At 56.6% G+C, this 27695-nt stretch overlaps 3 protein-coding genes across 3 annotated transcripts; all 3 read left to right on the top strand.

Moving 5' to 3' along the window:
• The first annotated feature begins 2535 nt into the window (after window positions 1-2535).
• Window positions 2536-5412, top strand: LOC137845658 (cornulin-like). The gene is made up of 3 exons (XM_068663070.1): window positions 2536-3085; window positions 3568-3727; window positions 3860-5412. The coding sequence occupies exons 1-3, from the start codon at window positions 2955-2957 to the stop codon at window positions 5333-5335; spliced, it is 1767 nt and encodes a 588-aa protein (XP_068519171.1). The 5' UTR covers window positions 2536-2954; the 3' UTR covers window positions 5336-5412.
• Window positions 5413-10357: 4945 nt separating this feature from the next.
• LOC137845425 (microtubule-associated protein futsch-like) lies at window positions 10358-23503 on the top strand. Its single transcript, XM_068662586.1, has 3 exons — window positions 10358-10495; window positions 10969-21871; window positions 21962-23503. Exons 1-3 carry the CDS (start codon window positions 10358-10360, stop codon window positions 22624-22626), a joined length of 11706 nt encoding a protein of 3901 aa, XP_068518687.1. The 3' UTR covers window positions 22627-23503.
• A 1919-nt stretch (window positions 23504-25422) lies between these two features.
• On the top strand, window positions 25423-27501 carry S100A11 (S100 calcium binding protein A11). Its single transcript, XM_068662572.1, has 3 exons — window positions 25423-25601; window positions 26733-26882; window positions 27135-27501. Exons 1-3 carry the CDS (start codon window positions 25599-25601, stop codon window positions 27285-27287), a joined length of 306 nt encoding a protein of 101 aa, XP_068518673.1. The 5' UTR covers window positions 25423-25598; the 3' UTR covers window positions 27288-27501.
• Window positions 27502-27695: the final 194 nt, after the last annotated feature.

Genomic DNA, 27695 nt, shown 5'->3' with positions numbered 1-27695 from the left:
TTTCAAGCCCCCCAAAATGTGCATTTAAACAATTTATCAGGTTAAACCTTCAGTGTAACACTTTCCCTCCTTCCTCAGTGCTAACCTACACCTCTGCTCTTCCCTGCTGAGCAGGAACAACCCCCCTGAGTCATGCAGGAACAAACAATAATTTCCTGCCCCTTTTTGTTGAGAAACCTGACCGCTGTGACCGAACCCGCACCCCCAGGCACCCCCAGTCCCGACACCGGCTCAACACTGGTCCCTGCTGTTACCGCCCGACGCCTGCTCGTTGCAACCCTGGAGCTAACAGCACTAACAGCTGCTAAATTATTTAAAGCCTCTTGTGCAACTGTACACACTTAGATTTTCCACACCTTTCTTCTTTCCTGGCCACCTGACAAGAATCACGCTCCAAATGGCCACGCCAAGGTCACAGCATCACCCCCAGCCCCCTGTGGCCATGCAGATCCCCAGCCCAGAGAACCCACAGCAGGAAGAAAGGCGAACTGGATGGATGAGGAAAAACTGAGTGTCCAAACTCTTTAAAGCAAGCAACCAGAGGATTTTACTAACAGACCAAGTTTGAACGCACACTGCCTAGCCAGAGGAGCTGGTTTGCCCAGTGCCCCAGCACATTTTCTCCCGGTGAGCTCAGGAGACAGAGCTCCTTTGGCAAACACTCCTCCAAAATCTGTGATTATCACTGCAGCTCAGTTGCCAAGCAAACAGGGCTGCAGCCTCGCTCACTCCCCCGCCACGCCTTGCCCCGTCCCTCCGCGCCTCCCTGGTAAACCAGCCTCGGGAAACCAGCCCAGATTAACGTGCATTTTGGCTGCTTCAAACGCAAGCTCCCAAAATATTTGCTGTTCTCATGAGCACAGGTGGCATCACAGGGGAAGGAACAATCATTCACGTAAAAGCAAGATCCTGCCCTGACATCAGAGCTGTGGTGCAAATGCCTTCCCAGCACTGGCCTCTCACACACGGGGCACAGCCTCGGAGGCTGCCAGCCTCTTTTGATATTGGGGGAAAAACACGGAAACTGCAGCTCGTGCTTTACCTCAGCCAAATTGCACAAAAAGTTTAGGCTCTGCAGACTGGCAGAGCAATTTTAGTGGCAAAGAGCAGCCAAAACACTGCTCCTGTGCTGCAGGAAGAGCTGTTGGGAAGCTCAGCTCCTTTCTAGTCACCAACCTCACCCCAGCCCTGTTTGAACCCCCCAGGACTATTAGAAACCAGGTGCAAGCTTGTGCAAAGCCTCCCCACACCTCTCACCGCAGCACCGCTGAGTTCCGGGGGATTTTGTTAACCAGAAGGACCTGCCCTCTGGGTTCCTCCTCGTTTAGCTCCAGCTCTCCTGCAAGCAGTGCTTTCCTCCTGTTATGCTGTTCTCACTTCATTCTTTTAACTTCTTCACGTCCCATCTGACCCCCTGACCTTTTCTGCCGTGTAAAGCACGTATGAGGTCCCGCACAACATAAACCTCTTATTGTCTACGGTTGTCTATGAGGGAGAAAACGCCCTGCCCAGGGTCTGGGTGATTTGGCCAGAAATAACTTCTGCAAGAACACTCTGAGCAATTCTGCCTCTCCAAGGCGCCTCCAGTAATTGCCCCCCACCCTCCCTGCATCTTAATGGGATTAGCAGCCAACATGCCCCACCAGAGGAGAAGCGGTGTGCTCCCACGCACATACAACAGACAGGTCAATAGATTATTAGAATTGCTTCCAAGATTCAAATTCCCTTCCTTCATTCAGGTTCAAGCCGACTCTGTTCAGAGCTGAAGCTTGAGCATGGGAGAAAAAATAGAAGCCGTCAGAAGAGGCTCCCAAAGGCCCCGAGCCTGCAGCTGGCAGCGCCTAAGGAACTGGGGGCAGCCGGTGCCCCTGAACAAGAGATGGAAGTGGAGATGGATCAGAAAATTCCTGGTTTAAGGAAAGGGCACAGCTTCAGACAGAGCTTGCTGGAGTAACAGGAACCAAGGGACAGGACAGCCACAAAGCCCCCCAGCTCTGCAGCACCCCTATTACAGTAGGGGGGCTCCTTGGCTCCCCAGTTTATCCCCTCCCAGTGCCCCTGCACATCTGCCAGTATTTCACCCAAACACACTGGTTCCCATTAACCCGCCCCATGCCAGGCATGAAGCAAGCTGGAGCATTTTCCTGAAAGTCCTTTTCCTTACACAAAATTGGCTGTATTTTATTGTCTGTTCCTGAAGCACCTTGCACATTACAAGCCACGTGCAGTTCCAGCACTATTTTTTTTCAGACTCTCTTACTGCCAAGAAAAGGACTTTTAAAAGCAGACAGCTAAAGCGAGAACACTTAAGAGTCTTGCACAAAACTGCCTAGGAAATAACTTTCATATTACACTGCAGCTGTAGCAGCAGGGGGGATATGGCAGTGCAAGGACGTACAAAGGAGGAGCAGAAGCCCCTTCCTTGCACCGTGCCTCAGTTTCCCTGCCCGGTACCTCAGTGACTGCAACCCCCTGGCCACGCCGTGTCACCCCTCTGTCCCCCCCCAAGTGCCACTTGGTGGCACTGTTGGAAAAGGTTTCTTCGCTGGGTGCCTGCCTCCCTGTCGGGTTCCAGAAGTGGGAGTTTCTGGAAGGAATCACGTTAATCTTGGCATCACTATATCCTTATTTTTTCTACCTTTGTTTTATTTTCTCTTTATCCACCATGCAAGCGCCCCCGGGCAGCCTCCTCCCCGGTGTCAGTCACTCGGATCGCTTGCTCACCAAACACATTCGCCAAAGACAAGAGTCCCGGGCGTTGCTTGGGCATCACCTTCAACTAAATCCTGCAGCACTAAAAATAGCCTTTTCTACTTAATTCCTCTAAAATGCGTCTGCAGGTGGGGCAAGCTTAGGAAGGATCATGTCTTAACTCCAGAGAACAGCATCAGAGCCAAAGTTAATGAGAAAGAGACAAATGAAGACAGGGGGATGACAGTGTAATTGGGCGCAAGATGCGGCACCCTGCTGATGGGGTGTCTCCTCTGCGAGGTGCGGGCCGTGACTTTCGGCTGTATATAAGGCTGCTGAGAGTGGGGCCGCTCCAGATCGCGCTCCCGAGGCCGGCGCTTCTGCTCCTGCCCAGGTAAGCCTGGACAGACGCTGCTGGACTTTGCCACCACGCTCAAGCAAGAGCTTCTTCCTGGAGCTGAGCTCTTCTAGAGAAAAAATATGGAAAAGGGTTGGGAGTTACGCTGTTCTCTGGTTCATTAGAGACACCCTGCATTCACGGCTCTGCTCCAGAGAAAGCCAAGTGGGATTTATTTTTTTTTCTTCTCTCTCTGCACCCCCAGCAGCTTGGCTCCTGCTGTCCCTCATCTCTCTGGCCACTGCTCGCCCATCCTCGCACCCAACCATCTCCACGGCAAGCTTCATTTTTTTCAGGGATTTGCTTCCCTGCAAGTCCCTTCTTGCTCTCTCCTTTCCCTCCCTTATTCTGTTTCATTTTATCCGTGTCCTTCTGGCTCATCCTCCGCTCTGCCTGTCCAGCTGCATTGTTCAAGTGTAATTTACCTGAAAACCAAGCAAACCGACAAAAGCCCCTTTTTGCCTGTGTTTCTCTTGCAGGCTGCCTCAACTTTGTGGGGAGATGGCCCAGCTCCAGGAAAACATCAATGGCATCATCGCTGTTTTCTACAACTATGCCAGAAAGGACGGTGACTGCAGCGCCCTGAGCAAGGGGGAGCTGAGGCAGCTCATCGAGCAGGAGTTTGCAGACGTGATAGTGGTGAGGATCCAGCAAGGCGAGCCACGGGGAGGGGGCATGGGGATTGGTTCTGCCCCAAGACTGCTCAAGTAGTCCCACAGAGATGGTGCAAAGGGCTCATGGGCTTTGCTGATGCTGTTTGTCTCCTTGCAGAACCCCCATGACCCCAACACCATCGAGAAGGTGCTGCGCTTCTTGGATGAAGACAGCAATGGCAAGGTTGAGTTCAGTGAGTTTCTCAGCCTGGTTTTCCGGGTGGCCAAGGCTTGCTACAGGCAGCTCGAGCAGTGCCAGGCACCAGAAGATGGACAGGAGACAACGGTGCAAGAGAAGGCAGGTGGGGTACCAGAGCCGCGCGTGGCAGGGACGGGGGCCCCCCAACAGCAGGACCCTGAGCAGCGGGTGAGCAATCAGGTGCAGGAGGGTGCAGCAACCAAGCAGGATCGGGACACCCAACATACCCAGAAGGCTGAGACACCAAAGAAGGACCAGAACACCAACCAGGATACCAAGAAGGGTGAAACACCAAAGAAGGAACAGGACACCAATCAGGACACCAAGAAGGGTGAGACACCGAAGAAGGAACAGGACACCAAGAAGGGTGAGACACCAAAGAAGGAACAGGACACCAATCAGGATACCAAGAAGGGTGAGACACCGAAGAAGGAACAGGACACCAAGAAGGGTGAGACACCAAAGAAGGAACAGGACACCAATCAGGATACCAAGAAGGGTGAGACACCGAAGAAGGAACAGGACACCAAGAAGGGTGAGACACCAAAGAAGGAACAGGACACCAATCAGGATACCAAGAAGGGTGAGACACCGAAGAAGGAACAGGACACCAAGAAGGGTGAGACACAGAAGAAAGACCAGAACACCAATCAGGACACCAAGAAGGGTGAGACACAGAAGAAAGACCATAACACCAATCAGGACACCAAGAAGGGTGAGACACCAAAGAAAGACCATAACACCAATCAGGACACCAAGAAGGGTGAGACACCAAAGAAAGACCAGAACACCAATCAGGATGCCAAAAAGGGTGAGACACCGAAGAAGGAACAGGACACCAATCAGGATACCAAGAAGGGTGAGACACCAAAGAAGGGCCAGGGTACCCATCAGGATGACAAGACCAAGGCGCCAGAAAGGGATCCAAAGAGTGGTGAGATCCTGTATACTGAGACCCCAGAGCAAGACGGAAATACTCATAAAGCCACAAAACAGAACCCAATAAGCCACCAGGTCCAAGAGACAAAGGTATCAAACCCCAGTCACAGCCCGGAGACAAAGCCAGCAGAGCAGAACCCAAGCTGTTCCTCTGAGACACCAGGGAAAGACACAAACAAGACCCAGGTCTGCGAGACCTCTCGGCAGGATCCCAACCCAGGTGAGACCCAGAAGCTGCTGCCCCCAGGGTGGGGTGGGAGCCCCCATCCAGATCCCAAGCCCTGGGGAACACCCGACAACCAGGCTCAAACTCCATTCCCCAAACCCAAGGTGCAGGACAACAGCGGTGCTGAGGCTCAGCCTTTTCTGGGACAGCAGCAACAGGGCAGTCACGGCAAAGGACAACACCCTGGGGAGCAGCAGCACTTGCAGCCTCAGTGGCCACCACAGCAGTGAAGGCTGAAACCCTGTGCAACCAAGGCTGTCGCCCCCTGCAAGGTGGGACATTTTGTCCAATGCCACCCTGATTTTATATTCCTATTTGTTATGTCTTGTCCCACTCTTTATTAACCCTGGGCTTCACACCCCTGGTTTGTATAGAATTATTTGTGGCTTGAGACCTTCTCTCTTATCCTGTTATTAGACTGCCTCTGCCTATGTAAGCAAAGCAATAAAACTGAAGGCAAAACAGCACATGTGTCCTGGTGTTTTGCTGTAAGCGTGCCCTCGTGCCCTTGGCCCAGCTCTGAGCAGGCTGACATGGTACAGAGGACCTGGGTGCCCGTCCCTTGCATGCCACACATCCACATTGCCCCAGGGTGGCTGCAGGGAGGCAGCGTGCCTCGGGGACAAGCAGCCTGAAGGAGCTACTGTTCACCTTTGCAATTTAGCTGAGGTGAACTGATCACTTCCCACGGGCAGGGATGTGACATCCTGGCGAGAGATGTCTTCAGAGAGGGTAGGTGTCTGGATTGATACAATGGCATGACCAGCCTCTGAACAGATCCCTTGCAGCATCCATCTGCTCTGGGTGTTGTTCGTGTCTGCTGTGAAAAGAATAAACAGCTGCTTAACACACCATGGGAGAGATTTGTCCTATTTAACCTAATTTATTAATAATCTCAGAAGCAAAGGGAATGTGGAGTATGGGATGAAGATTAAAAAAAAAAAAAAAAAAAACATTATCTAAAGAAGGTTACAAAAGAAGGAGTTGAGAAATACTAAACAACAGAAAAAATATTATTCAGGTACATGCAGTCCCAGCAACACCTGGGAGGCCAGAGACAAAAAGCTGACACGCAAACCAAGCACACGTGGAGTGGAGCCAACCTCAAACTCAGGTGGCTTGGGGTACCGGGTCCTGGGCACTCGTCCAGACGTGCATGTAGGAATGTGGATAACTCTGCGGGCACGAGCAGTCCGGTGAAGTCAGTGGGGATTATTAGGGGGTTCGGACGTGCTGGACCACCAGGCAGGTCTAGGACTCCGCATCCCGCAGGGAGGGTGATGCTCAGCCTGTTTTTCACCATACTATCTTTCACTTGTGACCTATCAGCCAAATCAGCAGACGATAAATGCACCCGCACCTCCTGCTCTGTGGCCGGTGACAAGCAGCACACAGAGACCTCACGAGGAAATAAAACGTCACTCCTCTGGGACACCCCAGAGTTTCACAATTTGCTGCACGCTGAATCAGAACTGAAAAACCAGAGTTTCAAAATGATCCCTAGAACACACGTTGCAAAAATGATTTGGCCTAAAAGTGCTGATGTCAAAGTTAAATGCATTAGACACAAAATACACCAGTCTGCTCTACCGCTGATAAAACACCTTAGCAAAAACAGGTTCTGACCTACCTTAATGACAGCTGTGGACATTGTCAAAACGAAATGAGACAGTCAAGACTTAAATTTCATCACCTATCCATCAAAACTCCCAATCCGTCTGATTCATTCCTTGAAACATTTCATTTTCCAGAAAACAAGAAAAAACAAAAATATTTTCCTTCCAAAATAGATCTCAGCTGGAGGATTCTCAAATAGCTCTTTGCTATTTCTTAGCTCTGGGTGAAGGTCTAAAACCTCCAGACCCAGCCAGCCCCCTGTTCATCTGCCCATCCATCAGCTGCTGCTTTTTGCAGTTTCAATAAAAAACTGACCTCCCAATTCAGCAGGCACTGAGCCCTGTTAGTGACAGGCTAATTATATACTCTATTGTGAATATCACTACTTTTGCCATCAGGAGTGTTGTATTTGAAGTTGGGGTGGACTTTTTTTTTTTTTTTTTTGGTTCATTTTAAGGAGGACATTACAGCCCAATGAAAATTATCCCACTGACACAAATACCTGTTTAAGATACCTGCAAGGCTGGGAGGTGTCAGAAGAGAAAAGGTCTTTTATATGTCTCGTGGGGAGCCCAGTTCCACCTTGATTAAATGCGACAGAGGTTTGGCCACCCTATAGAAATGTCGACAGGGTTAGGTGCAGAACTGGGTAGGAAAAAAAGAGCCCACCCTGTTGGGTAACAGTTTTGAAAGACCAACTCGAGTCCGTGCTTTTGAGAGTGTCCTTGGGCAAAGCCAAGCCCTTAGAAACCTGGGGTGCTGGTGCTGCCCTGATGTACCTCTCCCAAAATCTGCCCAATGCCTTCTGACGTCCCCAGCGCCCGCAGGGGATTGCAAACTGTTATAGGACACCGTGCGTACAAGCTCCAGCCACACAGTAATGCTCTAATTTTAATAATAACTCCAATCTACCATAAAATTACAGTTTCCCAAGGGTATCATTATCCCACAGGTGGGGTATAATTTACACAAGTATAATTTAATCTTGAAAAAAAGCTCAAAAATGAAGTATGGTTAGCAACAATCCTCTGTGCGCACTTATATGAGTATCCCCAAGCTGTTACCAGCACTAATTAATTAGGCTCCTACACCCAGTATGATCTTACCTTACAGATGGGCCAGATCAGCAACTCACCCAAGGCTGCGTGACAGGTTCATGCTCCGGAGGCTCTCCGCAATGTCTCCAGCACGCTTGTCAAGGCAGCAGCCCAGCTCCAAAACCAAACGCAGGGGCCCAGGTGGCACGGCTGATGTCTCCCCTATTTGCTCCCTGCACGGGGAGAGTTCAGAATGAATAAAAGAATCTGTTGGTCTCAAATTAAGATTAAAAAAAAAAAAAAAAAAAAAAAAAAAAACAAGGATTGTAGAGATAATTACAGGAAAAGCTGCCTAGAGCAACCAGATGAAGCTTCGACATGAATTGACCTCCCAGCCAAAAGGTTTCTGCTTTCATTTTTAATTAAAGATCAAGCAAAGTGAAAATAAGTCATTCACAGAAGACAGTTAACATAAAAAATGTTTTATCACAATTTTTCTCAATGAAAAGTCACTACTTATTTAATAGGCATTTTCTTATAAATATCTATGTATTTTGCAAACTTTACCATTTACAAACGTTTCGATTTGTTGGATTTTTTTGTTTGTTTGTTTCACCAAAAACCTGGATAATACAATAAAAAGGCTCCTTAATAAGAAGTTACCAAAAAAAAGGGATACTTTTCAGTACGTGCTACAAGGACACCACAAAAGCCTAGATCTCCTGGAGGGTTTGGAGATCTCTCTGCTGTGCACCTGCATTTCAACACGTTCCGAATGGTTAGGTCTTCATCTGTCCTTTCTCTACGAGCAAAGCACATGAAAAAAGGAAGCAAAAATCACCTCTGGTGGTGCAGCACCAAGCTGGAGGGCCATGAAGATCCCCTCTGTCCCCAGGGTGCTTACAACAACTCTGCAAACGTCAGCACTTCTATCGACGTCCTCCAACTCCAGTACTGTTTTTATGGGTGTGTATAATACATATATAAATGCATACCTATAAAAGTGGGAATTCGTTAAAAATACACCCTTCCATTAATACATATATATATGCTTCACAGCTATTCTAGATTTAAAAAAAAAAAAATCTGAAATACAATTACCTGTAAAATAACTTTACAGTCCGGATTAGGTGGAACCAGCTGATGCCTGAATTGCCACATGGCAACTACTATTTCTGGGTTAAAATGATAGGTAAGGGGATGATAAGTTAAATAACCCGTCTGAGGACATGAAGGTGCAGCTGGGCTTGGCCAAAGATGAATCAGGGCAACGTCCACAAAGGGTGGCTCCTTTCTGTTCCTCCGTCGGGGACCCTATAAAAGCACCTGGGTCCTCCGATCACTCCGCACGGCTTCACAGGAATCCCACTTGATCCCGTTGGTGATTTGGGTAAGTCATTCCTTCTGAAATGCATACTTTGCTGGGTGAAAATTAGTTATTTCTATAGGATTCATCTTGGGTGACAATGGCATTCCTGCTTCAATATTTTCCGGGAGCCTTTTGGGTTTATCTGCAATTAAGTGCTATTTTGTGCGATTTGGCCAGCTGCATGCTCTCCTTTGTTGATGTGGCAAGGTGGCTTTCCTCCAAACAGAAAGGAGAGTGGGAGTCAAATTTGGTGCCTTGCTTTGGTCTGCACTCATCTCCCAGTTGGGATGGACAGATTGCCCAAATTTTCAGTTTTCTACGGAAATGCCAAGAAACAGGGTTCCGTACACAAAGGTGCGTGCACTCACTCCTACTTTGAGCTCATTATGGCGGCAGCGAGGCAGGCAGGGCACAGCTTCCCCAGCTGTGAGCTGAGATCCCAGCACTGATGTACCCGATAACAGGCTCAGGGATCCTGTGAGAAGGACAGAGGTGGCTTTTGAGGTTTCCAGTCACAAAACTCGATCAGGAGCAGTGCTTTCGGCCCAGCAGATCACAGTAAAATGAAATAAGTTTCTCTGACCTAGGTGATCTGACAGGTCCCTCTTGGCCAAAATCTAGTTGTCAAGGATGCAATGGTGTAACGAAAGATTCATCAATTGATTTGCATTGCTACTGGTCACAGGAGGACTGGAAAAAGGGTTTGTTTTACCTCTCTGTAGCACTCTAACTGCCTCTGCCATAGCATGGTCCTGTCTTGGGCCATGCCAGCACTGTGTTAGACATCCTCGGACGTGCTCCAGAGTAGCTGCTGCGTCTTGGTGCCAAGCCGAGATAGAAGTATGGAGCCTGGCGACTGAATGCCTGGGTAGAGCCCACGGAGACTGGTTCTTGGGGTGTCTCTTGAGTCACCATCCCCAGTCCCCTCCCTGCGACCCACAAACACGGGCATCCTGCCATCCCATATCAAACATCATTCAAATACGTCAGCAGACAAGCTGGAGGACACTCCCCATCCCACCAAAACCCCTAAGCATTTGAATATCTTCCCAGCGCTCTGGTGAAGCCAAGCTCACCGTGCCAGAGGAGTGGACACAGAGCTCACGGCACCCAGCATCTCATTAGCTGGCCCCAGTGATTCTTCCCCCGGTTCCCACTCTCAGAGGCAAGCTAAGCTCCCATCCTTAGGTCCGCTACTTTTCTTGCAGGCTTCGTGAATCTGCAGGAAGATGTCTCACTTCTTAGACAGCGTTTCCATCATCATTAGCACTTTTTGCAAACATGCGAAGGAAGATGGAGACCAGTCCAAACTGAGTCGAAGGAGGATGAAGGAGTTCATCCAGAAGGAGTTTGCAGATGCCATAGCGGTGAGTGCTATGGGGAGGGCTCAAGGCTGAGACTGGAGGTCAGGATCACAAAATGTCCTGGAGAGGGGGTAAATCGTATGATCAGATCAAATAGGGATGGAGAGGCTTTTACCAAGGGTGAGCAGCAAATGTGTGCTTTTGCACTGTCTGCGACAGTTCTTTTTTATCAATTTTGTAAAGAGTAAATGGGGAAAAAATTGAGAATGGACTGTTGGGGTGGTGTGGTTACCTTCAAGGGGTGGAAGGAAATGTATCCAGTGGAGGAGTACAGCATCTCCCAAAAAGAGAGCTGGTTAGCTGTGGCCATCAGGAAAAAGGAGAAAAAAGACACAGAGGAGATGCGGAGCTATAAAAGAGAACCTGAGAGATGCAAGAAGAAAAGATGGCCATTATCCCCAGGTTTTAATTTCTCTGACAAGGAGCAGGAAGGCTAAAATCCCTTTTTTGTTTCCCTGTGTGTGCTTTCCCTGCAGAACCCACATGACCCTCAGACGATTGACAAGATTCTGCAGTTTCTGGAGTGGGATGGGGATGGCGAAATAGATTTTAATGAGTTCCTGCTTTTAGTATTCAGAGTGGCTAAGGCCTGCTACTGGTACCTGCAGAAGGGACCATGCCTTCTGCAAAAAACAAAGCTAGTAACCAGTGGCAAGACACTGCAAGAGCCTGAAATTAAGCATAGAGGGAGCCATCGGCAGCTGCAGGAAGAGGAACCACAAACCCGTGAGACCAATCGCCATCCCCCCTGCCAACCTGAGCCACAGCGAGAAACCAGGATCCAGGAGCTTGAAACACTAGAAGAGACAGAGAGTCATCACCAGCAACGCACCACACAGAGCAGAGATGATGCAAAACGAAGCACAAGGACAAGAGAGCTGATCCCTCAGGTACATGAAAAGAGAAGCCAAGAGCCAAGCGACCAATGTAATAGACAGAGAAGACGTCAGCCACCTGAGCAGGACAGGCTAGAAGATTTACAACACCGCAAGTGCGGCAGCTCAAAGGCACGTCAGCCTGGACCACGGGTGGATGAGAGACAAAACCGAGAGGGGCCACAGACAGAAGAACTGGCAGACGTGAAGAGTCACAGACATCCCTGTGAACCAAAACTACTGCCAGACCAGTGGAGTGGCCACCAGCCACGTGAGCCAGCAATACCAGCATATGATCAAAGAAACCATGAGCCACAAAACCAACAAGCAGTGGCAAATGGAGGAAGAAGAAGCTGGCCACATGAACCAAAAGAAGCAGATAGGAGAAGTCACAACTGGCCACGTAAGCACGAATTACTCACAGAGGAGAGAAGCCGCTACCACCTACGTGAGCTGGAACAAAAAGAACTTGAACAAAGCAGCCGCCAGCCATGTGAGCCTGAATGCCTGGATTCAGAAAGACCACATCAGTCATACATTGAGGAACCGCTAGAACTGGACAAAAGATACTTTGAGAAATGTGAGCAAAAAGAAACTGACTATGAAGAAGAAAAGGAACAAGAAGATGACACTGAAAACAGAGAAACTCAGAGACGCAGCTATCAAGACAAAAAGTTGGAACAACAACATGATGTAGACAGAAAGGATCAGCAACTGAGACACCAACAAGAACACTATGAATCAGAACGTACTCTGCGAAGAGAATATGAACAAGATGGAAGGAGACGCCGTGAAGCCGTGAGGTACGAAAGGACGCGGGAGACCACCGAGGTCTCCGCAGAAGCGGACGTGAAGGTCCACCGCGTGTCCCGGGAACTGCAGCCTCGTGACGAGGGAGAAAGGAGGGAGCGCTCCCGCGAGTGCGACGAACCAGAGGACGAGACGAGGCCTTGCCGCGCACGAGACAGGGAAGAGCCCGTGGTGCGCGAGAGGAGGCTCGATCGCCAACGGGACCTGGAGGTGGAGGTCCACGAGCGCCGAAGCCGCCTCACTCGAGAGAGGGAAGAGCGAGGCGCCCCCACAGAAGAACGGGAGCCCCGCGATGGTCGTGAGTGTCGCACCCGGGAGCCCGAAGACGATGCCAGGAGACGCCGTGAAGCCGTGAGGTACGAAAGGACGCGGGAGACCACCGAGGTCTCCGCAGAAGCGGACGTGAAGGTCCACCGCGTGTCCCGGGAACTGCAGCCTCGTGACGAGGGAGAAAGGAGGGAGCGCTCCCGCGAGTGCGACGAACCAGAGGACGAGACGAGGCCTTGCCGCGCACGAGACAGGGAAGAGCCCGTGGTGCGCGAGAGGAGGCTCGATCGCCAACGGGACCTGGAGGTGGAGGTCCACGAGCGCCGAAGCCGCCTCACTCGAGAGAGGGAAGAGCGAGGCGCCCCCACAGAAGAACGGGAGCCCCGCGATGGTCGTGAGTGTCGCACCCGGGAGCCCGAAGACGATGCCAGGAGACGCCGTGAAGCCGTGAGGTACGAAAGGACGCGGGAGACCACCGAGGTCTCCGCAGAAGCGGACGTGAAGGTCCACCGCGTGTCCCGGGAACTGCAGCCTCGTGACGAGGGAGAAAGGAGGGAGCGCTCCCGCGAGTGCGACGAACCAGAGGACGAGACGAGGCCTTGCCGCGCACGAGACAGGGAAGAGCCCGTGGTGCGCGAGAGGAGGCTCGATCGCCAACGGGACCTGGAGGTGGAGGTCCACGAGCGCCGAAGCCGCCTCACTCGAGAGAGGGAAGAGCGAGGCGCCCCCACAGAAGAACGGGAGCCCCGCGATGGTCGTGAGTGTCGCACCCGGGAGCCCGAAGACGATGCCAGGAGACGCCGTGAAGCCGTGAGGTACGAAAGGACGCGGGAGACCACCGAGGTCTCCGCAGAAGCGGACGTGAAGGTCCACCGCGTGTCCCGGGAACTGCAGCCTCGTGACGAGGGAGAAAGGAGGGAGCGCTCCCGCGAGTGCGACGAACCAGAGGACGAGACGAGGCCTTGCCGCGCACGAGACAGGGAAGAGCCCGTGGTGCGCGAGAGGAGGCTCGATCGCCAACGGGACCTGGAGGTGGAGGTCCACGAGCGCCGAAGCCGCCTCACTCGAGAGAGGGAAGAGCGAGGCGCCCCCACAGAAGAACGGGAGCCCCGCGATGGTCGTGAGTGTCGCACCCGGGAGCCCGAAGACGATGCCAGGAGACGCCGTGAAGCCGTGAGGTACGAAAGGACGCGGGAGACCACCGAGGTCTCCGCAGAAGCGGACGTGAAGGTCCACCGCGTGTCCCGGGAACTGCAGCCTCGTGACGAGGGAGAAAGGAGGGAGCGCTCCCGCGAGTGCGACGAACCAGAGGACGAGACGAGGCCTTGCCGCGCACGAGACAGGGAAGAGCCCGTGGTGCGCGAGAGGAGGCTCGATCGCCAACGGGACCTGGAGGTGGAGGTCCACGAGCGCCGAAGCCGCCTCACGCGAGAGAGGGAAGAGCGAGGCGCCCCCACAGAAGAACGGGAGCCCCGCGATGGTCGTGAGTGTCGCACCCGGGAGCCCGAAGACGATGCCAGGAGACGCCGTGAAGCCGTGAGGTACGAAAGGACGCGGGAGACCACCGAGGTCTCCGCAGAAGCGGACGTGAAGGTCCACCGCGTGTCCCGGGAACTGCAGCCTCGTGACGAGGGAGAAAGGAGGGAGCGCTCCCGCGAGTGCGACGAACCAGAGGACGAGACGAGGCCTTGCCGCGCACGAGACAGGGAAGAGCCCGTGGTGCGCGAGAGGAGGCTCGATCGCCAACGGGACCTGGAGGTGGAGGTCCACGAGCGCCGAAGCCGCCTCACTCGAGAGAGGGAAGAGCGAGGCGCCCCCACAGAAGAACGGGAGCCCCGCGATGGTCGTGAGTGTCGCACCCGGGAGCCCGAAGACGATGCCAGGAGACGCCGTGAAGCCGTGAGGTACGAAAGGACGCGGGAGACCACCGAGGTCTCCGCAGAAGCGGACGTGAAGGTCCACCGCGTGTCCCGGGAACTGCAGCCTCGTGACGAGGGAGAAAGGAGGGAGCGCTCCCGCGAGTGCGACGAACCAGAGGACGAGACGAGGCCTTGCCGCGCACGAGACAGGGAAGAGCCCGTGGTGCGCGAGAGGAGGCTCGATCGCCAACGGGACCTGGAGGTGGAGGTCCACGAGCGCCGAAGCCGCCTCACGCGAGAGAGGGAAGAGCGAGGCGCCCCCACAGAAGAACGGGAGCCCCGCGATGGTCGTGAGTGTCGCACCCGGGAGCCCGAAGACGATGCCAGGAGACGCCGTGAAGCCGTGAGGTACGAAAGGACGCGGGAGACCACCGAGGTCTCCGCAGAAGCGGACGTGAAGGTCCACCGCGTGTCCCGGGAACTGCAGCCTCGTGACGAGGGAGAAAGGAGGGAGCGCTCCCGCGAGTGCGACGAACCAGAGGACGAGACGAGGCCTTGCCGCGCACGAGACAGGGAAGAGCCCGTGGTGCGCGAGAGGAGGCTCGATCGCCAACGGGACCTGGAGGTGGAGGTCCACGAGCGCCGAAGCCGCCTCACTCGAGAGAGGGAAGAGCGAGGCGCCCCCACAGAAGAACGGGAGCCCCGCGATGGTCGTGAGTGTCGCACCCGGGAGCCCGAAGACGATGCCAGGAGACGCCGTGAAGCCGTGAGGTACGAAAGGACGCGGGAGACCACCGAGGTCTCCGCAGAAGCGGACGTGAAGGTCCACCGCGTGTCCCGGGAACTGCAGCCTCGTGACGAGGGAGAAAGGAGGGAGCGCTCCCGCGAGTGCGACGAACCAGAGGACGAGACGAGGCCTTGCCGCGCACGAGACAGGGAAGAGCCCATGGTGCGCGAGAGGAGGCTCGATCGCCAACGGGACCTGGAGGTGGAGGTCCACGAGCGCCGAAGCCGCCTCACGCGAGAGAGGGAAGAGCGAGGCGCCCCCACAGAAGAACGGGAGCCCCGCGATGGTCGTGAGTGTCGCACCCGGGAGCCCGAAGACGATGCCAGGAGACGCCGTGAAGCCGTGAGGTACGAAAGGACGCGGGAGACCACCGAGGTCTCCGCAGAAGCGGACGTGAAGGTCCACCGCGTGTCCCGGGAACTGCAGCCTCGTGACGAGGGAGAAAGGAGGGAGCGCTCCCGCGAGTGCGACGAACCAGAGGACGAGACGAGGCCTTGCCGCGCACGAGACAGGGAAGAGCCCGTGGTGCGCGAGAGGAGGCTCGATCGCCAACGGGACCTGGAGGTGGAGGTCCACGAGCGCCGAAGCCGCCTCACTCGAGAGAGGGAAGAGCGAGGCGCCCCCACAGAAGAACGGGAGCCCCGCGATGGTCGTGAGTGTCGCACCCGGGAGCCCGAAGACGATGCCAGGAGACGCCGTGAAGCCGTGAGGTACGAAAGGACGCGGGAGACCACCGAGGTCTCCGCAGAAGCGGACGTGAAGGTCCACCGCGTGTCCCGGGAACTGCAGCCTCGTGACGAGGGAGAAAGGAGGGAGCGCTCCCGCGAGTGCGACGAACCAGAGGACGAGACGAGGCCTTGCCGCGCACGAGACAGGGAAGAGCCCGTGGTGCGCGAGAGGAGGCTCGATCGCCAACGGGACCTGGAGGTGGAGGTCCACGAGCGCCGAAGCCGCCTCACTCGAGAGAGGGAAGAGCGAGGCGCCCCCACAGAAGAACGGGAGCCCCGCGATGGTCGTGAGTGTCGCACCCGGGAGCCCGAAGACGATGCCAGGAGACGCCGTGAAGCCGTGAGGTACGAAAGGACGCGGGAGACCACCGAGGTCTCCGCAGAAGCGGACGTGAAGGTCCACCGCGTGTCCCGGGAACTGCAGCCTCGTGACGAGGGAGAAAGGAGGGAGCGCTCCCGCGAGTGCGACGAACCAGAGGACGAGACGAGGCCTTGCCGCGCACGAGACAGGGAAGAGCCCGTGGTGCGCGAGAGGAGGCTCGATCGCCAACGGGACCTGGAGGTGGAGGTCCACGAGCGCCGAAGCCGCCTCACTCGAGAGAGGGAAGAGCGAGGCGCCCCCACAGAAGAACGGGAGCCCCGCGATGGTCGTGAGTGTCGCACCCGGGAGCCCGAAGACGATGCCAGGAGACGCCGTGAAGCCGTGAGGTACGAAAGGACGCGGGAGACCACCGAGGTCTCCGCAGAAGCGGACGTGAAGGTCCACCGCGTGTCCCGGGAACTGCAGCCTCGTGACGAGGGAGAAAGGAGGGAGCGCTCCCGCGAGTGCGACGAACCAGAGGACGAGACGAGGCCTTGCCGCGCACGAGACAGGGAAGAGCCCGTGGTGCGCGAGAGGAGGCTCGATCGCCAACGGGACCTGGAGGTGGAGGTCCACGAGCGCCGAAGCCGCCTCACGCGAGAGAGGGAAGAGCGAGGCGCCCCCACAGAAGAACGGGAGCCCCGCGATGGTCGTGAGTGTCGCACCCGGGAGCCCGAAGACGATGCCAGGAGACGCCGTGAAGCCGTGAGGTACGAAAGGACGCGGGAGACCACCGAGGTCTCCGCAGAAGCGGACGTGAAGGTCCACCGCGTGTCCCGGGAACTGCAGCCTCGTGACGAGGGAGAAAGGAGGGAGCGCTCCCGCGAGTGCGACGAACCAGAGGACGAGACGAGGCCTTGCCGCGCACGAGACAGGGAAGAGCCCGTGGTGCGCGAGAGGAGGCTCGATCGCCAACGGGACCTGGAGGTGGAGGTCCACGAGCGCCGAAGCCGCCTCACTCGAGAGAGGGAAGAGCGAGGCGCCCCCACAGAAGAACGGGAGCCCCGCGATGGTCGTGAGTGTCGCACCCGGGAGCCCGAAGACGATGCCAGGAGACGCCGTGAAGCCGTGAGGTACGAAAGGACGCGGGAGACCACCGAGGTCTCCGCAGAAGCGGACGTGAAGGTCCACCGCGTGTCCCGGGAACTGCAGCCTCGTGACGAGGGAGAAAGGAGGGAGCGCTCCCGCGAGTGCGACGAACCAGAGGACGAGACGAGGCCTTGCCGCGCACGAGACAGGGAAGAGCCCGTGGTGCGCGAGAGGAGGCTCGATCGCCAACGGGACCTGGAGGTGGAGGTCCACGAGCGCCGAAGCCGCCTCACTCGAGAGAGGGAAGAGCGAGGCGCCCCCACAGAAGAACGGGAGCCCCGCGATGGTCGTGAGTGTCGCACCCGGGAGCCCGAAGACGATGCCAGGAGACGCCGTGAAGCCGTGAGGTACGAAAGGACGCGGGAGACCACCGAGGTCTCCGCAGAAGCGGACGTGAAGGTCCACCGCGTGTCCCGGGAACTGCAGCCTCGTGACGAGGGAGAAAGGAGGGAGCGCTCCCGCGAGTGCGACGAACCAGAGGACGAGACGAGGCCTTGCCGCGCACGAGACAGGGAAGAGCCCATGGTGCGCGAGAGGAGGCTCGATCGCCAACGGGACCTGGAGGTGGAGGTCCACGAGCGCCGAAGCCGCCTCACGCGAGATAGGGAAGAGCGAGGCGCCCCCACAGAAGAACGGGAGCCCCGCGATGGTCGTGAGTGTCGCACCCGGGAGCCCGAAGACGATGCCAGGAGACGCCGTGAAGCCGTGAGGTACGAAAGGACGCGGGAGACCACCGAGGTCTCCGCAGAAGCGGACGTGAAGGTCCACCGCGTGTCCCGGGAACTGCAGCCTCGTGACGAGGGAGAAAGGAGGGAGCGCTCCCGCGAGTGCGACGAACCAGAGGACGAGACGAGGCCTTGCCGTGCACGAGACAGGGAAGAGCCCGTGGTGCGCGAGAGGAGGCTCGATCGCCAACGGGACCTGGAGGTGGAGGTCCACGAGCGCCGAAGCCGCCTCACTCGAGAGAGGGAAGAGCGAGGCGCCCCCACAGAAGAACGGGAGCCCCGCGATGGTCGTGAGTGTCGCACCCGGGAGCCCGAAGACGATGCCAGGAGACGCCGTGAAGCCGTGAGGTACGAAAGGACGCGGGAGACCACCGAGGTCTCCGCAGAAGCGGACGTGAAGGTCCACCGCGTGTCCCGGGAACTGCAGCCTCGTGACGAGGGAGAAAGGAGGGAGCGCTCCCGCGAGTGCGACGAACCAGAGGACGAGACGAGGCCTTGCCGCGCACGAGACAGGGAAGAGCCCGTGGTGCGCGAGAGGAGGCTCGATCGCCAACGGGACCTGGAGGTGGAGGTCCACGAGCGCCGAAGCCGCCTCACTCGAGAGAGGGAAGAGCGAGGCGCCCCCACAGAAGAACGGGAGCCCCGCGATGGTCGTGAGTGTCGCACCCGGGAGCCCAAAGACGATGCCAGGAGACGCCGTGAAGCCGTGAGGTACGAAAGGACGCGGGAGACCACCGAGGTCTCCGCAGAAGCGGACGTGAAGGTCCACCGCGTGTCCCGGGAACTGCAGCCTCGTGACGAGGGAGAAAGGAGGGAGCGCTCCCGCGAGTGCGACGAACCAGAGGACGAGACGAGGCCTTGCCGCGCACGAGACAGGGAAGAGCCCGTGGTGCGCGAGAGGAGGCTCGATCGCCAACGGGACCTGGAGGTGGAGGTCCACGAGCGCCGAAGCCGCCTCACGCGAGAGAGGGAAGAGCGAGGCGCCCCCACAGAAGAACGGGAGCCCCGCGATGGTCGTGAGTGTCGCACCCGGGAGCCCGAAGACGATGCCAGGAGACGCCGTGAAGCCGTGAGGTACGAAAGGACGCGGGAGACCACCGAGGTCTCCGCAGAAGCGGACGTGAAGGTCCACCGCGTGTCCCGGGAACTGCAGCCTCGTGACGAGGGAGAAAGGAGGGAGCGCTCCCGCGAGTGCGACGAACCAGAGGACGAGACGAGGCCTTGCCGCGCACGAGACAGGGAAGAGCCCGTGGTGCGCGAGAGGAGGCTCGATCGCCAACGGGACCTGGAGGTGGAGGTCCACGAGCGCCGAAGCCGCCTCACTCGAGAGAGGGAAGAGCGAGGCGCCCCCACAGAAGAACGGGAGCCCCGCGATGGTCGTGAGTGTCGCACCCGGGAGCCCGAAGACGATGCCAGGAGACGCCGTGAAGCCGTGAGGTACGAAAGGACGCGGGAGACCACCGAGGTCTCCGCAGAAGCGGACGTGAAGGTCCACCGCGTGTCCCGGGAACTGCAGCCTCGTGACGAGGGAGAAAGGAGGGAGCGCTCCCGCGAGTGCGACGAACCAGAGGACGAGACGAGGCCTTGCCGCGCACGAGACAGGGAAGAGCCCGTGGTGCGCGAGAGGAGGCTCGATCGCCAACGGGACCTGGAGGTGGAGGTCCACGAGCGCCGAAGCCGCCTCACTCGAGAGAGGGAAGAGCGAGGCGCCCCCACAGAAGAACGGGAGCCCCGCGATGGTCGTGAGTGTCGCACCCGGGAGCCCGAAGACGATGCCAGGAGACGCCGTGAAGCCGTGAGGTACGAAAGGACGCGGGAGACCACCGAGGTCTCCGCAGAAGCGGACGTGAAGGTCCACCGCGTGTCCCGGGAACTGCAGCCTCGTGACGAGGGAGAAAGGAGGGAGCGCTCCCGCGAGTGCGACGAACCAGAGGACGAGACGAGGCCTTGCCGCGCACGAGACAGGGAAGAGCCCATGGTGCGCGAGAGGAGGCTCGATCGCCAACGGGACCTGGAGGTGGAGGTCCACGAGCGCCGAAGCCGCCTCACGCGAGATAGGGAAGAGCGAGGCGCCCCCACAGAAGAACGGGAGCCCCGCGATGGTCGTGAGTGTCGCACCCGGGAGCCCGAAGACGATGCCAGGAGACGCCGTGAAGCCGTGAGGTACGAAAGGACGCGGGAGACCACCGAGGTCTCCGCAGAAGCGGACGTGAAGGTCCACCGCGTGTCCCGGGAACTGCAGCCTCGTGACGAGGGAGAAAGGAGGGAGCGCTCCCGCGAGTGCGACGAACCAGAGGACGAGACGAGGCCTTGCCGTGCACGAGACAGGGAAGAGCCCGTGGTGCGCGAGAGGAGGCTCGATCGCCAACGGGACCTGGAGGTGGAGGTCCACGAGCGCCGAAGCCGCCTCACTCGAGAGAGGGAAGAGCGAGGCGCCCCCACAGAAGAACGGGAGCCCCGCGATGGTCGTGAGTGTCGCACCCGGGAGCCCGAAGACGATGCCAGGAGACGCCGTGAAGCCGTGAGGTACGAAAGGACGCGGGAGACCACCGAGGTCTCCGCAGAAGCGGACGTGAAGGTCCACCGCGTGTCCCGGGAACTGCAGCCTCGTGACGAGGGAGAAAGGAGGGAGCGCTCCCGCGAGTGCGACGAACCAGAGGACGAGACGAGGCCTTGCCGCGCACGAGACAGGGAAGAGCCCGTGGTGCGCGAGAGGAGGCTCGATCGCCAACGGGACCTGGAGGTGGAGGTCCACGAGCGCCGAAGCCGCCTCACGCGAGAGAGGGAAGAGCGAGGCGCCCCCACAGAAGAACGGGAGCCCCGCGATGGTCGTGAGTGTCGCACCCGGGAGCCCGAAGACGATGCCAGGAGACGCCGTGAAGCCGTGAGGTACGAAAGGACGCGGGAGACCACCGAGGTCTCCGCAGAAGCGGACGTGAAGGTCCACCGCGTGTCCCGGGAACTGCAGCCTCGTGACGAGGGAGAAAGGAGGGAGCGCTCCCGCGAGTGCGACGAACCAGAGGACGAGACGAGGCCTTGCCGCGCACGAGACAGGGAAGAGCCCGTGGTGCGCGAGAGGAGGCTCGATCGCCAACGGGACCTGGAGGTGGAGGTCCACGAGCGCCGAAGCCGCCTCACGCGAGAGAGGGAAGAGCGAGGCGCCCCCACAGAAGAACGGGAGCCCCGCGATGGTCGTGAGTGTCGCACCCGGGAGCCCGAAGACGATGCCAGGAGACGCCGTGAAGCCGTGAGGTACGAAAGGACGCGGGAGACCACCGAGGTCTCCGCAGAAGCGGACGTGAAGGTCCACCGCGTGTCCCGGGAACTGCAGCCTCGTGACGAGGGAGAAAGGAGGGAGCGCTCCCGCGAGTGCGACGAACCAGAGGACGAGACGAGGCCTTGCCGCGCACGAGACAGGGAAGAGCCCGTGGTGCGCGAGAGGAGGCTCGATCGCCAACGGGACCTGGAGGTGGAGGTCCACGAGCGCCGAAGCCGCCTCACTCGAGAGAGGGAAGAGCGAGGCGCCCCCACAGAAGAACGGGAGGCCCATAGAGAGGAGGAAAGGACGAGCCTCTACCAAACAGTTGATGTTGATAGTGGAGACCTATGTCTCCCAGGGGAAATTTCATCTGTTACTGATATGAGGGTTCGTTATATCCCTGCTGACCCTGACATACAGCCGGAGGTTCAGGTGCTCCCTGGTCCCTGTGAGCCTAAGACCATTGCGTACCTGATCCATGTAATCCAGAACCTGAATGATCCCAATGCTACCACTTATGAGATTGTCTGTCACCAGCCCAACAACCTGGAGCAGCCTGTCTATGTGAGAAAATGCTACGTTTCATCCCAAGCACCAGCTGTGCCATGCAAAGAGAGCAGTGCCCAGAATGCAGAATCCTGTAAGGACGATGGCAAAACACACGAGGTTGAAGAGCCACAGTGCAAGGATGTGTGCAGGATTAAATCAGGTATGGATGAGCATCAAAAACAGCAGCTGCCAGCTTCCAGCTCCCATGAAAACTCAGGGGAGCTTGATGAGCCTCAGAAAGCTGAGTTGAAAGACAGGTCTGCAGTAGGGGTGAAGGCAGTATCTCAGCAGGCTTCTGCCCCTGAATCGGATGGTGTGAAGAGTGATACTCACCAGGTTGAGTCCAGGGAGGACAGGAGAGACCACCAGCGTCCCAGAATGCCCGATGAGGAAGAAAAGAAGTATCAGTGCCAGGGTGATGGATCAAAAGCCAACAGGGAGAAGGGCCAACAGGAGTCTGAATCCAGCTGCCAGGTGAGCAAAGACAGGGAGACCAAGAGCTGCCTGCCTCTATCACAGGGTTCAGAGCCACAGAAAGCTCAAGAGACAGGCCAGCAAGCTGTAGAAGAGCAACGTCCTGAACCACCCCAAAGGGACGAAGCTGACTGCTGCCCAGAGGATGAAGAGCTTCCCCCACCAGAGAGGAGCTGCCAGCCACAAGAGGAGGAAAGCATCAAGAAGAGCCCACAGCAAGCTAGCCGTGACCAGCCTCAACAGGAAGAGGAATCCTATCCTTGCACCAAGCAGAGCCAGGGCGCCCCCGGCCCTGTAGCTTCACAGAAGGCAACAAGCCAACCTGCTAGGGATGAGGCCAAGGCATCTTAAGGGGTCATCTTCTCTGTGGCATTGATGAGGTTTCTCTGAGCCTCTTTGAGGATCATGTCTGTTCTCTGCTTTCAGCTTAGGATGCCACCACGCAGTGGCACAGAAGTGCTCAATACAAAGGGTTAACAGGGGGCTCTGTGAGGTAAGTGGCTTTGGGGGGTTTCCAGCTAACACATCCTCAGCAACCAGGGAAGGCAGAGAGCTATGCCAGGATCTGCAGCTCCTGCCTTCCTGCATCATGTCTATCAACCCCAATGCAGTATTTAGTCACTTTTCCGCTCTAATTGGATTCCTTGGGTCTCTCAGTCCTTTGTGTCCCTGTCATCTCTTTTACCCTGGGGCATGACAGTTCTGCATTTCAGTGCACTCACATCTCCCTAGGCCCATGGCTGGCTCTCCTGCTTGTTAGCTTCCGCTGTGCAATAAAAAACAAAAATCATCCCAGGAGCTTAACCATACCCTTTCTGGGGTCTGAAAAGTATTGAGACTGGGATAAACATCTTTTTAGGCCCTTGGCTTTTGGTTACACCTTTCTGCTCTCCTGGAAACTGAGCAGAATCCCAGTTCCAGCATCACGGAGGCTTTGAAGCATCTGAGTCCTGCTGTGGTTACTGAAGGGTAATGGTGGTGGTAGGTGTGGGGGGTCATTCTCTACTTCAGAACGATGTATTGCATGAAAAATCACAATAAATAGCTGATGACTGCACTGACTGCTGCCATCCTTCATCCTTCCTTCTAATTTCTACGAGGGCTTCAGCCCACTGGGAAGGTGTCCCAGTTCGGATCACCCATGCCTCCTGATTCTAGGCGCTTAATCCAGATAGGGGCTGCTGAAAATTACAACAAACCCCCCTACTGTATGTCTTGGCACCCATATACTTCTAACCTTGTGGTCCTCACTATAGATCTGCATAATTCCAGGGGCTCCCGGTGTCCACTATGATCCCAGATCCATGCAGGGGTGGGCAGGTAGGAGCCATCCAGGTGCAGTTTCCCACCCTCAGGTATCCACTTGCCTTTTCCCCTGGATTTCCCCACAAGCAGGCCCATTCATGGGTCCTCAGGCCATAGAGAGGCAGCGGCACAGCATGCAAAATGCTCCAGATCCCACATACGGTGCACTTAGCCATGGATGGAGACATCCTTAACCCCGCACTGGAGAAAGCCTGATTTAATTCACTTTCCTTTCTCTCAAGCAAGAGAGAATCAATTCTCTCAGCAGCAGATGGGGCTGCAGTTTTGCAAGAAGAGTGAGACGCGAGGATAACCCCAGCAGTGGCTAGGACTTGCCCCTAGGTGTAACCAGTGCTCTCTGGCTGGTGCCGGGGCTCGCCAGGAGGAACAAGGGCAGCTCAGGTCCACCAGAGCCTGATGCAGCACTCAGGCCTTCACTCTTAGCCAGCCATAGCCATTTTCCTGGCATGGTTTGGACGTGGTGCTAGGGGTACTGAGAGGGGTCTGTCCCAGCTGGGGCAGACGGATGCGCTGGCACTGCTCTCTGCCACCCCTCTCTCATGCACGTGGCCGCTGCATGTCCCAGTGACAAACATATGGCAGCACAGATGGTGCGTCTGCAAACGGTGCCAGAGCCTTGATCGCAAACACACAGAGCAGCAGCAAGAAATAGAAATCTCCCCAAATCCCACACTGCAGCCAGGCTGGGGCCAGGCCACAGCCCCTCCGGGATTTGCTCTTGCAAAGGGGGAAATAAAAGCTAGGGGGAGATAAAAGCTGGGCGGAGGAGCGAGCGCTGCTGCAGCGCTCAGGAAGCACAAAGAGGAGGCTGCAAACCGCAGGTGGAAGTGCAGACCAAAGAGCAGAAGCCTTCCTGCCCTCAGCTCCCCGCATCAGAAAATCTTTTTGATTCATTTGCAATGAACTGTTTATGAGATTTAGGGTAGCGGTGGAGAAGATATTTTTCCTCAATACACAGATAAAAATATGGGAAGGGAACTGGGGAAAGAAAGGAAGGAAATGAGATTGAGGATGGTTGCCACTCAACCTCTCCACTCCACGCTTCCCCCTTCCTCTCCCCAAAGCTTTTGGGTGAAATCGGGGCCAGGGCGGGCGGCTCCGTATCCACACCGAGTGCCAAGGACGTCACCACACTGCGGTTGCAGTGGCAAGGCCAGGCTGACGTGTCTCAGCAGCCTCCCTGGTGCCGCAGGACGAGGAGTGGCAGGGTAGGGCTGGGGGGGCGGATGAGGACACCCCCGGGGCAGATGCACCCAGCAGGACAGTTTCTGCCCCCGTAGCCCCCCAGCTGGGAGTGAGGTGGGCCCCAAACTTTGCCTTTGGGTGTCTGCTGTGCCTCTTCTGCCTCTCCCTGTCTTCAGCCCTCCAGTGGCATAGGGACTGAGGCTGCTTGGGACAAATCCCACCTGCAGCTGGACCCCAGGGGGCTGCCTTCACCCCTAGAGAGCAGCTGCACCCTTTTTACAACAGGTTGAGCTTGTAACACGTTATTGGCAAATAATAACAGGTTATTGGCAAAGCTTTCCTGGTGGTTAGCACAGGAAGGGGCAGGGACACGGGGGGGGGGGTGGGCTGCACTCGGGGGTGCCCAAAGGTCGCTGGAGGAAGAAGAAGGCCTAAGGGTAGTGTGGGGAGCAGTGAGGCAGCCGCAGGGCTCAGCCCTGAGAAGACTGGGTTTAAAAAAAAAAAAAAAAGCATAGAGACGAGTAGACAAAACTAAGGAAAAAAAAAAAAAAAAAAAAAAAAAAACGGACAAAAGAGAAAATAGAAGCACAAAAAAATAAAATGCAGGAGGGAAGAGGATGAAGGAGGGGCCCAAGCTGAGGTGGGGACCGCAGGCACGTCGGGATCTGCCGTTAGCGCCGCCGATTGCCCAACGTGGCCCAGGGGGCTGAGCCGGGGCTGGGCGCTGGCAGGGCGGTGGCAGACGAAGCTCACACCCGTCTCGATTCTACCTCGAACCGTACCACGGTCCCACTGAGCCCCGAGACGCAGCCATGGTGAGTGAGCACGACCCCGGGCCTGGGGGAGAGGGCGTTGGAGCGTTTCCCTCAGGGAAGAGGCCCCGAGCTGGAAGCCAGACGTGTCTTGGCACTGGGAAGAGGGAATGGGGCCAAGGGCTGAGCTCAGCCTCCTCGGGAAAGGGGGGTTGGAAAGGGGTTCAGAGTGGGAGAGCAGAGGGTCCCCGTGGCTGCAGGGAAACAGCAAGAGGATATTTGCCCCCTATTTCTCTCCCCTCCCCACCCCCCAGTCCCTTCCCTCCCCTCGCCTTCCTCTTTCCAGTACTGTTCCCGCTGCCCAGCGCTGGGCTCAGGGCTGTGGCTTGGCCTCCACCCAGCTCACGGCACCAGGGTGGGGGGCTCAGGGGAACCAGGAGATGAAAAAACGAGGTTCAGGAAGGAAGCAACACGGTGCCACTTTAACCAGAAAAGGCTGAATTCAGCTTCAGGCGGGGCAGGATGTGGCAGGGAGTCCCCAGGATGCTGAGGTTAGGGAGGGAAGGGCGGACTCCACCCAACCCTGCCTGCGAGGTCCCTTTTCCCAAAAATTGGAGCCCTGGGGAGGGGAAAGAGCCCCATGTCCCTGGTGTTCCCTCGCTTTTAGGGCCTGGCTGGCCCTGCTGAAGGCTCACCAGGAGCCACCCCAGCTCCCCCAGCCCAGGCAGCAGTTTGGGGAGCCAACTCCGCTGCTGCTCCACTCACATTTTTCTCTGGTGACTCAGAGTTTCTCCTCTGGCCAGACGGGGCAGGGGGAGGGAAAGGGAGGTTTATCTTCCAGTTCAGCTATGCTGGAGAATGGTGAGTAAACCAGAGGGAGCAGCCCTCCTCCCTCGACTGCTGGTGTCTCCCCAGGGAATTTTCCATGCTCCCAAGGCATCCAGGTGCTTCCCAAACCACTCCCTGCCCCTCCCCTGGGTCCCTTCTCACCCAAGAGCTGTGCAGGTCACGAAAAAAAAGGAATACCGAGGAAAAATGCACCTGGACAGATTGGGCACAGCAGGCTCCCTAAAGGGGATGGCAGGAGGGCTCCCTCAGCCCAGCCTCCCTCTGGAAGTTGTCGTGGCTCTTCTGCAAGCACAGAGCTCGCTGCAAGCACCAGCCTGAACTTTTGCTTTTGCTCCATTCCTGCAGTCCAAGGTGTCCCCCACCGAGACCGAACGCTGCATCGAGTCCCTGCTGGCCGTCTTCCAGCGGTACGCAGGGCGTGAAGGGGACAACTTAAAGCTCTCCAAGAGGGAGTTCCTGGCTTTCATGAACACTGAGCTGGCCTCCTTCACCAAGGTGAGTGAAATCCAGGCCAGGAGTCCTCCAGCCACATGAGCATGGGAGGGGGCAGGGGAAAAGACCTCACTTCTACCAGAAGCCAGAGCAGAGCCTGATTGGAGTTGCCCCAGCTGGATTCTGCTTCCCTCTGCCAAACCCTTGCTGCTAGTGATGAACTCAGCAGCTGCAGGCTTGTACCTGGGTGTGTACAGCAAAGGACACCTTTGCCTCGAGGCAGGCATTGATCCCAATCTCTTTGATTTTTTGCAGAATCAGAGGGACCCAGCTGTCCTGGACAGGATGATGAAGAAACTCGATTTGAACAGTGATGGGCAGCTGGACTTCCAGGAGTTCCTGAACCTCATTGGAGGCATTGCAGTGGCCTGCCATGACGCCCTGCTTGTTCAGGCCCCTAACCACTAGTCCCAGCAACTTTCATCAGCCCCCCAGCTACCAACATTCCTTGAACAAAACCCATGCAAAACTGGAAGGAACGCCTTTAAGAGTGGGATGAACCTGCTTTGGCAAGGGAGTTGGACCCGATGATCTTTCGAGGTCCCTTCCAATCCCTACAGTTCTGTGATTCTGTGATTCCCACTCCCCCTTTTTATGAATAAAATAAAGGTTTAAAATCCTAGCTTATGGCATGGTTTTATTTTAGAGAAAGAACTAGACAACTCGGGAGCAACAAGGAAGCAGGAACTCTAGGGTTTCTGCTTCTCCACTGGTGAAAGAATGTATGTTCAACTTGTCACTGCTGGAAACTACAATCTGCCTGATTCTGAAGACCCTCCAGGCTGCTAAGTACCACATGGAAAGCCACAGTAATAC

Source organism: Anas acuta, chromosome 28, assembly GCF_963932015.1.
Source record: "Anas acuta chromosome 28, bAnaAcu1.1, whole genome shotgun sequence".
Classification (NCBI taxonomy): Eukaryota; Metazoa; Chordata; class Aves; order Anseriformes; family Anatidae; genus Anas; species Anas acuta.
This window is presented reverse-complemented; position numbering and strand designations above follow the sequence as displayed.